General features: G+C 51.5%; 1 protein-coding gene across 5 annotated transcripts in view; it reads left to right on the top strand.

Annotated features, from left to right (window-relative positions):
* The window catches only part of PIAS3 (protein inhibitor of activated STAT 3), a 39,103-nt gene continuing 29,269 nt past the window's right edge, over positions 1 to 9,834 (top strand). Inside the window, exons 1-3 of one of the 5 annotated variants that reach the window (XM_008170305.4) lie at positions 3,738 to 3,821; positions 6,044 to 6,099; positions 8,612 to 8,701. Coding sequence is in view for 3 of the 5 variants with exons in the window: in XM_008170301.3 (XP_008168523.1) it covers positions 3,798 to 3,821 (24 nt within the window). In the remaining 2 variants the exon portion in view is untranslated. Of the gene's footprint in view, positions 135 to 3,632; positions 3,822 to 6,043; positions 6,100 to 8,611; positions 8,702 to 9,834 lie in introns of those variants that run through there. The other 4 variants (XM_008170302.3, XM_008170306.4, XM_008170301.3 and 1 more) reach the window with 4 other exon arrangements.

Genomic DNA, 9,834 nt, shown 5'->3' with positions numbered 1-9,834 from the left:
TGCCCCCCCAAAGACAAACCAAACCAAACAATAGTAACTGCAAAGCATGGGGCCTGCGGAATTTGCTGCCAGCTGCACCCGGGTTAACCACTCCTGACCTGACCCAGAGGAAGGCCTCGGCCCAAGTGAACTTGGTGAGTAAGGAGACCCTGGCGGGGAAGAGGGGGGGGGGCTGCTGGGCCTCCAATTATCCTCCTCCTCCTGCCACTTTGCCAATAGGAGGGGGGAATCCAGCTGGCCCCAAAGTGGGTTTCCTGCTGCAAGAGAAACTTTGCTGCTTCCAGCGTCTAGATCCCACTTCACTCCCCACAAGCCTTCCCTGCTGCCCCCCAAACCGCCCCGGGGCCCCGGCCCTCCCAAATTAACTCCCCACTGGCCCCAAACCACCCCTTCCTCCACGATTAACACCTTGCTCCCAAAACACCCCCTCCCCTGATTAACCCTCCTGCCCCCATCACCCCTTCATTCAGATTAACCCCCTGCCCCCAAACCACCACCCCGATTAACCCCCCTGTCTTCAAACCACCCCCCAGATTAACCCCGCCCTCCAAAACACCGGCCTCTTTTCAAATTAAACCCTTTTGCCCCCCCAAGTACCCTTTCCCTCCACCCGCACACCCTTCTTGATTGGAATGGGGAGGGGCTGCTTTGACCCACCCCGTGGCAAGGGCACCCTGGGGCCGAGGGACTGACTGAGCTAGGCTGAGTCAGGAATGGTGTTCTGCAATGGGAGCATGCCTCCATGCAGACAGTACGTGCTATTCCTGGGAGGGTAGGGTGGGCTAGTGGATAAAGCAATGAACTGGGAGTCTTGGGGTCTATTCTGGGCTCTGGACCTGACCTGCTATGTGCCCTTGGATAAGTCATGTCCCTGCTCTGTGCCTCAGTTTCCCCTCAGACCCTTTATGTATTATTTATATTGTGAGCTTTTGGGGGGGCAGGGGCTGTATGTTCAGTGCCCAGCCCAACGGGGCCTGGATTTTTGTGGGGCACCTAGGTTACACTGTCATGCTACTTATGCTCATAATACAGCTACCACTATTATTACTATGAAGAGTAAGTAATATTACGACAATGAAAATGACTTTTAATTAATACTAGTGAGGAATAATATTGCTGTTAGATAATATCTAATAACAGACATTACCACAGCTAATATTAAGATGAGTTATCGCTAATAATGAATACTAAACGATTCTACAAAAGAGTAATACCAAGAAGACTAAATGACTAATAATGAATATCGCTACCCGGGGTGTAATGAAAACGGTGTTAAATTGTAGGCTGTCACTAATTTCAGGGGGTTTTCCTGGTCCTGCTTGCAGGCTAGAGGGCTCTGTAGGGGAGCATACGATCTGGGTCTAGCCGTAGAAGTCAGCAGCTTCTAGTCCACATCCCTGAGCAACATAGTTAAGCCAACCTAAGTCCCTGTATAGACTGCACTAGATCAGTGGAAGAATTCTGTTGACCAAGCTACCACCTCGTGGGTAGGTGGATTAACTACAGCATTGGGGGAACCCCTTCTATCGCTGTAGTAAGTGTCTACACTGAAGTGCTACAGCGGCGTGCTTAGAGGACATTCTGCCTCCCTTACATTCCACCTGCGCTTTCCCTGGGCTACAGCGGCCTACGTTTTCACCAAGCCCTAGTGATTTTAGGGGATACCTTGAAGGAGTCGGATTTTCAGAAAGGGCCAAGCGCCCACCCTCAGAAAACAAGACCCCTTTGAGATGGCTTGAGGTGAGCAGCCCCCCAAAAAAGAAGCCTCCCAAATCTCGTCTCACTTTTGAAAATACAAGCCATGGGTATTTCACTTCCTGTCCTCAAAACATGTGGTTATGGGCTGTGAAACTGCTCTCATGTAGACATGAGATAGGGTGAGTTGTGCCTTGCTCTTTTTAGGGAGCAGCCTGTTTTGTCTCTTTCTGGTTTTAGGTTCATGTGTGTTACCATTCTGAATTCTAAGCAATAAAGTGGTGGTATGCTTCAGCCTTCCAGCAAGAGTAATGATGTTTTTATCTAATCGCTCTGTGTGCATGCTGTGAACATAACACTACCACCAATGCTTAGTGATGCTACTAGTAAAAAACAACAACCCCCCCTAATTAATGGCCCGATCCTTGCTGACTTGTATACTTAACTTTAAGAGCATGAAAAGTCCCACTGAAGCAAAGGGACTGCTCATGCGCTACAAGCTAAGCATGTGCAGGAGTGGGACCTCAAATTCTGAATGAACAGTAAAACCAGCTGATATTTGTATGAGTAATAACGCATCAAGGGTTGCATGCTTTGTTGCTTCCACAGGCTGAGCTCATTGCACACAGCAGGGATTCCTTGCATCCTCATTCCCCTCTATTTCAACAAGCCCCCCAGCTTCCCTACCATGCCAGGGACTCTGTGTACCCCCCCACTCCTCTCCCAATGCTAGGGGTTCTGTGTGCTCTCTTCCCCCCCATGCCAGGATCTCCGATTGCCTCCCACCAGGAGCTCAGCATCACCCCTCCATTCTCCTCCTCCTCCTGTCAGGAGTTGTGTGTGACCTCCCCCTGCATGCCAGCTGTGCCAGGGTTAGAGTGACCAGACAGCAAGTGTGAAAAATTGGGATGGGGGTAATAGGAGCCTATATAAGAAAAAGACCCAAAAATTGGGACTGTCCCTATAGTCGGGACATCTGGTCACCCTAGCCAGGGTCCCCCGTTCTCCCCTGCATGCCAGGGACTCCGTGTGTGCCCCCTTCCCCTCATTCTCCCCAGCCTCCCATACCAGGGTCTCCCATATTCCCCCATGGCAGGGATTCTGTGTACCCCCCATTCCTTCCTTCCCCTGCATGCCAGGGTCTCCCATACCCCCCTCCCCGAGCCAGGGCTCTGTGATGAAAAAAATATGAATAGTAATTCCCATACTAATGAGCAATTGTAGTAACTGATATTGCTATTAATATTCAGAGCGACAGGTAGTCCTATAAATATTGAGTGGTAATGTTGGTAAATAATTATCTAGTAAGATTCGGGGCTAATGCTGATAGTAACGAATACCCTTGTTAATACTCAGGCCTAGTGCCTTTAGCAGCCAATGATAGTATCTAATCCTCAGGGCCGATACCTAATACTGCCATTAATACTCAGGGCCAGTGCTGTTAGCAACTATTATTCAGGGCTGAAAGTAACTGTTACTTCTGTCAGTTCTCAGGACTAGTGCCAATAGCAATCAATACTCAGGGCTGCTGCTATTAGCTACTAATACTTATGGCTGATAACAACTAATTATCCTATTAATACTCAGGACTAGTGGTAATAGCAACCAATACTTGGGACTGCTGCTATTAGCAATTAATTCTCCTATTAATACTCCGGACTGGTGGTAATAGCAACCAATACTCATGGCTGATAGCAACTTCCTGGGGTTAATGCTCAGGGCTACTGGGAACAGCAACCACTACTGAGTGCAGTTAGTAACCACGAGTGTGTTTTGCACAACCCCAGCGGTGGGATTAATGCTACTCGGTGCTGCAGTCCTACTCCTCCTGGTGGCCAGCACTGATGGCGGGTGGCATGAACGCTGCTGTACGGTGATCAGCCTGGAAGCAGGAGCCAGGCAGCCTGGCTGGCTCGTGTTTTGTGGGGCCCGGCTGTGAGGTCCCGAGGGTGTGTGTGTGTGTGTGTCTGCGGCTGAGAGCCGGGTGCGGAGTTTCGCCCCGCTCCCTCCCGCGCGGGGTCTCTGCGGCTCCGGGCCGGGGGCGGAGTTGTCGCCGCTCCCTTGGCCGCGCTCCCCGCTCGGCTCGGCTACGATGTCTCAAGATGGCGGAGGCGGCGGAGCTGAAGGTAACGAGCCCCCGGCCGGAGCCGGGCGGGGACCGGGGGCAGCCGCTGAAGGGAGCGGGGGGGAGCAGGCAGGGGGGGCACCGAGGGACGGGGAGGGGGGGCCGGTGGCACTGGGGGCTGCAGGGGGCTCTGGGGGGGTGATCAGGGGGTGGGGGGATACTGGGGGGGGAGGCTGGGAGGGGCTCGTGGCACTGGGGGCTGCAGGGGGCTCTGGGGGGTGATCAGGGGGTGGGGGGATACTGGGGGGGGAGGCTGGGAGGGGCTCGTGGCACTGGGGGCTGCAGGGGGGGTGGGGGGCACCGAGGGACGGGGGAGGAGTGGAGGAGTAGGGGGAGGGATCGGGGGGGTGACACCGAGGGACGGGGAGGGGTGGGGGATACTGGGGGGGGCAGGGGGAGGCTGGGAGGGGCTCGTGGCACTGGGGGCTGCAGGGGGGCTCTGGGGGGTGATCAGGGGGTGGGGGATACTGGGGGGGCAGGGGGAGGCTGGGAGGGGCCCGTGGCACTGGGGGCTGCAGGGGGGCTCTGAGGTGTGGGGGGCACCGAGGGACGGGGGAGGGGTGGAGGAGTAGGGGGAGGGATCTGGGGGATGGGGAGGGGTGGGGGAGGCTGGGAGGGGCTGGTGGCACAGGGGGTTGCACGGGGGTGCTGTGGGGGAGCAGGGGAGGGGCCTGGGGTTGTGGGGGGCTGAAATGGGGGAGGCTGGGAGGGGCCCATGGCATTGGGGGCTGTAGGGTGGTGCTGTGGGGGTGGGGGGCACCGATTGTCAGGGGAGGGGTAGAGGAGTAGGGGGAGGGGTCTGGGAGCACTGAGAGGTGGGGAGCAGGGGGGTGGGGGGCACCAAGGGGCGGGAGTGTAGGGGGAGGGATCTGGGGCTGCAGGGGGGCCGAGGTGGAGGAGCAGAGGGAGGATGAGAGGAGGCTGGGGTTGCTGGGGGATACTGTGGGGGGGGGGGTCTGGGAGGGGCCGGTGGCACAGGGGGATACTGTGAGGGGGGGAGCAGGGGAGGGGCCCGGTGTTGTGGGGGGCTGAAATGGGGGACGCTGGGAGGGGCTCATGGCACTGGGGGCTGCAGGGGGGCACTGAGGCAGGAGAGCCGGGGGCTCTGCAGTGTTGGGGGAGCAGGGTGAGGGGGCTGGCAGCGCTGGGGGATGGGGGAGGGGTTTGAGGCCAGGGGGAGCAGAGGGATCTGGGATGGAGGATGGGAGGGGACTGGGACTGTGTGGGGGCAAGGTGGTGGAGTAGAGGGAGGATGAGAGGAGTCTGGGGGCTGTTGCGAGGGATCTGTGGCACTGGGGGCTGTAGGGGGCACTGAGGTGCGAGAGCTGGGGACTCTGTGGGTTTGGGGGAGCAGGGGGTGGGCAAGAGGGCTGGGGGTGCAGGAAATCCCTGTGTGGGTTCGTAATGGGGGAGCTATGGTGGGAAGAGGGGCTGATGGGGGTAGGAGGGAAATGGGGGGCAGAGGTGTGGGAGCAGGGAAGCCCTGGAAGGTGGGATAGGTTCAGGGGAGCCCTGATGGGGGCAGGACAAGGGGTTCTTAGGAGGAGCCATAGGATTCTGGGGGAGGCCGTCATGTGGGAATTCACGGAGGGGAGTTTTCAAGGGAGTACCAAGTGGGCGACCCGAGTGGGACAGGCAGGGAGCAGGCAGAGGGTCTGGGGGGGTCATGGAGGAAGGCACGCGATCAAGATGGAGATACAGAAGCTTGGAGGAAGGGGCACAGGGTTTGGGGGTTTGTGTGTGGGAGCAGGAATGTGGCTATTGAAGAAAGCAAAGGAGTTTTAGGTATTGGGGGGGGCAGAGGACCCTGGGGGTTGAATTGTGGAGTGGGGCGCTGAAGGAGGGGGAATAACAGGAGGCCTGGGGGGAAGTGCAAGAAGGAAACAGAGAGCTAAGAAGCAGGGGGATTCAGCCCTGAAGGGGTACAGAGAAGAGTGTGGCGTCAGAGAGCCAAGGGAATACTAGGGAACAAAGAGGGGAGCTGCTGGGTCAGAAGGGGATATAGAGCAATGCGGAGTGGAGCGGCAGGAGAGGGCAGAGTTGCCATGGGGGGGAAAGGGGCATGGCTCCAGGAAGTCCCTTGCCCAGAGCCATGGAGGCGTGGGAAGAGGGGGGCACAGAGTTGGAGGCGGCTGTGTTTGTAGCCCAGTAGTTCTGCACCAGCACTCACAGCTGGAGGGGGTTTTGTCTCCCTCCACTTTCTTTTCTCTTTCTTGTTTTTAGGAGTCAGAGTGTAACCACCTTTGCCCACCAGACTGTGGAATATGAAATTGCCCCTGGTAACTAATTCCAAAGCTGATTTCTGTCCTCATTGGCGTGTAATATGTTTTCCCCACAGGCTAGAGTGCAGCCCTTAGTTGGCTAAAGTGGCCTCCGAGTCCTTCCCCCACCCCGTGCTGGGAATAGCAAGAGTTTAGGAACTGGCACCTTTTTGGCAGCCACAGCGGGGATATAATTCTCTGGAGGTCGTGTTCCTCTGTAATCTTTCCAGTAGTGACCCATCCTGTTCTGATATTCATGTAGGGCCGGGAGCAAAACTCCCTATGACTTTAATATGAGCAGGACTGGGTTCCTATCTTAATAAGCACCAAAGTGTTAAAATGTTCATGGAAACACTGGACCCAAGAATTGTAATCAGAAAGAGTTGCAATTCTGCAGAATTCCTATTGCGAAGAAACAGTGACTTCTTTTTGTAAAGTTTACCAAAGTTCCAGGAGCGATGACCGTGATAAGCTAGACAAAAGTCCCACATCTGCGGACTTGGAGAAATGGCATGTCTTAACATAGGTCTCGATCCTGCATCGATTTATGCACATGCCTAACTTTATGCATATGAGCAGTGTCACTGGGACTCAGTGGGCCTCCTCGTGTGTGAAGTTAAGCACATGCATAAGTCTGCAGGATCGGGGTCATAGTTAGCAAACTGTTAAAGAGCATATACAGAGGGTGAGGTCGGATAGATACAGCAGAGGGTGGAATTTCTCTGCCATCTTCCACTATACTCTCTCTCTGCAAATAAATTGCTGCAGAGAAATCATATTATAAGAGTAGATGTAGCTGAGCACATGGGTTTACGTTCTCTGAGGCTTGGCCCACCTCTGAGATTCTCTTATGGTCTCCCAGGCTTCAGACTTTCCTGTGCAGCCTGGCATTATTCATGGCTCTCTGCAGTTTATTTTTAAATCTGTGCTCTCTTCCGGCAACTGAATTCCTTTGTCCATCTCCCTTACCCCCCTTTCTGGCTTCCTAGCTAGGGGTTAGTCTAAGATTTTTACCATCTGTGTTTCATTGTAAAGAAAGAGGAGCCATCTGAAAGCGAAATGATTGCTCCCGATGTCTGGAGAGGGCTTGGACACCTTCCGTTATTTAAATGACCAGTGATGACTCCTCTGGAAAGAGAAATGTTGTACAGTGTTCAACAATTGTTCGTTCAGGCTATTCAGCGTGGACTCAAGTGTGATGTGGCTCATTCACTCAGTAAGCCTTTGGGTGCCCTCTGGGAGCTCTTGATTGTGATCACTTGTGGCAATGAGAGAGTCTTTCCGCTGCCGTGCTACATTGTGTGAGCAGTAATTGGAGACGCTTCAGGTGTCGATCAGAGTCCACAGTAGTGGCGACACAGCCATCTACGAGTACAGATGTATTTTAAAAATAAATGTGGTGCTGGTGAACCAAGCTCCACTAATCTCCCAGGAAATTCATGGGCTCAGTTCTCAGGACTTGGAGGGGAGCCACTTCTAGGGGTGATGGGTGCTGTTCGGTCTCCATGAACTAATCAACCTTTGCGGGTCTCTGAGATTGTCACGAAGGATGGCTGTCTTTGCAAGATGGGTTTATAACGCACCTATATCCATAACACAATCTTTTTTTGTGTTAAAAGTTATTTAAAAGGGACACTGTCAAAGTTTACAGCCTTCAAATTAAAATCTTCATGATAAATATATATAGTACAGCTTTCCTATTTCGGAAAAGTGTTCTCAGTTCTCAAAAAAACCCAACCGTCACAGTAATATTAAAAATTATTCTTCTCTCGAATAACCAGCCAAGAAAGGTGATAGTACATTGCATGAAATTTATCTATGTGTGGTTTTTTTTCACTTGAGACCCTAACTAGTGGTCCTGTCTGTTCTGCATCAGAGATCACATGGCACTTTTCATAGTGGTAGAGAGTTTGCCCTGTCTGTCTTAGCCAAAATTTCTCCTCCCTCCTCCTGCCCTGGGAAGTGAAACAGCTGGCATGCTGCTCTCTAGAGATGGTTGCATTTTTGGTAGTGGATAGTGGTCCTCGTATATATGGCTTGTAAACGGCTTCGGGATCTTTTGGCATGTAATATGCAAACTGAACTCTGCATGCTTGCTCTTTCTTGTCAGTCTGTGAGATATTGAAATAGACAAGAAGCCTGGTCTGTGAATCCCCAGGAAAAAGAAATATGGGATGGGTCCAATTTTTACCTCTTAAAATAGGGGTATGGAGAGCAGGAGAAATGTTGCCACATAAGAGAGCATTTTATTACCTCTAATTTTCTTGATGCGTGAAGTATCGGGAACAAGAAAATTTAGAAAATGTTGGCCCTTAGAAAAAAAGTGTTCTGGCTGCAGCACTGGGTTTTTTCAAATGAATACATTGGATTGGGCTCCATTTGGCTTGCAAGTCAACCCAAATACACAATATTCTTGGTCAAAAGAGAGAGCGAGAGATACCCGGGTACGCTTGTTTTTTATTGGGAGGAATGCGCGCTTTCTTGCTTTTGTAGAGTAACAGAATCCTAACCTTTTCCTTCTGCCCCCTAGTGTCCCATGGCAGTCAGATGATAAAGCGCAGAGGAAAAGGCGTGTCTGTGAAATTGAAAGTCTATGCAGCCATAAACCCTTCAATAAAATGTAACTAATTTGAGAACAATTCTACTATTGTTGAATCTGTTTCCTTTGGTTGCCTGAAGGGAACTGGATACTTGGTGGTGGTGAAACTCTGTATTCTCTTTCTTATTTAAAATGGAGAGTGTTTAAGGTGATTAGGTTTCAGGTTCAACCCTGTGGAACAGATAAATGTCCAGTATCCAAACATTCTGGAAGCTGTCAACATCTTAAAGGTAAACATACCTTTTAGTTTAATCATTGGCACGTCTTCTGAGACTGCTAACAAAGTAGCAGCATTCTTTTTATAATGTAGACATGCGTCAGCTACGACTGGGCCAGAGATCCACTAACTTATTTTTATCGGCCAGCCGTCAGATGGCAAGCTTTGGTGATTTACTGATTTGGAGATGAAAGGCTGTTTGTTCTTCGTCCCTTATTACAACAGTATGTGTGTTTAATAAACAAAGCATTATAAATATAAATGGGTTTGATTCTTGACTGATTCTGGTTTCTAATTTTTTACTTGTGTGACTGGAAGGATTTTTTTACATAACCACCAGCCTCCCACAGCATCCGGTGCCATCCCATGAGTGTTTTTCTTTATGCTCTTGTGAGTAGCAAAGTAATCCTGAAAGTCCTGTTTTGCATCAGAGAGGAACAATGGTCTTGTGGCTAAACTAGTGGACTGAGACTGAAGATTTGGGTTCAGTTCTGGCTCCACCCCTGTCTTTCTTTTTGACCTTGGGGAGGTCATTTTGCCTCCATTCCCTGTCTGCAAAATGGGAATAATACTTTCTCCTCTTCTGTGTGTCATGTCTATTTAGACTGTAAGTCTGTATGGCACAGACCGTCTCTTACTATGTATCTGTGCAGTGTCCAGCACAAAGGGGCCTGATCTGGGATGGGTCATTTAGGTGCTACTGCAGTATACATAAATGATACACATTTCCCAGGTACATTTATAGTTGGTGCACACACAAACTTTGAGCCTGGCTGCGTAGTGGGTGCAGCAAGGAGTAGCCGTGCATAAGAGAGTTCAGAAAATGGAAGGTTTTAATGTGTTTTTTTTGTAAAGTGCAAAAATAATTAGTATCAGAGGGGTAACCGTGTTAGTCTGAATCTGTAAAAAGCAACAGAGGGTCCTGTGGCACCTTTGA

Source organism: Chrysemys picta, chromosome 20, assembly GCF_011386835.1.
Source record: "Chrysemys picta bellii isolate R12L10 chromosome 20, ASM1138683v2, whole genome shotgun sequence".
Classification (NCBI taxonomy): Eukaryota; Metazoa; Chordata; order Testudines; family Emydidae; genus Chrysemys; species Chrysemys picta.
This window is presented reverse-complemented; position numbering and strand designations above follow the sequence as displayed.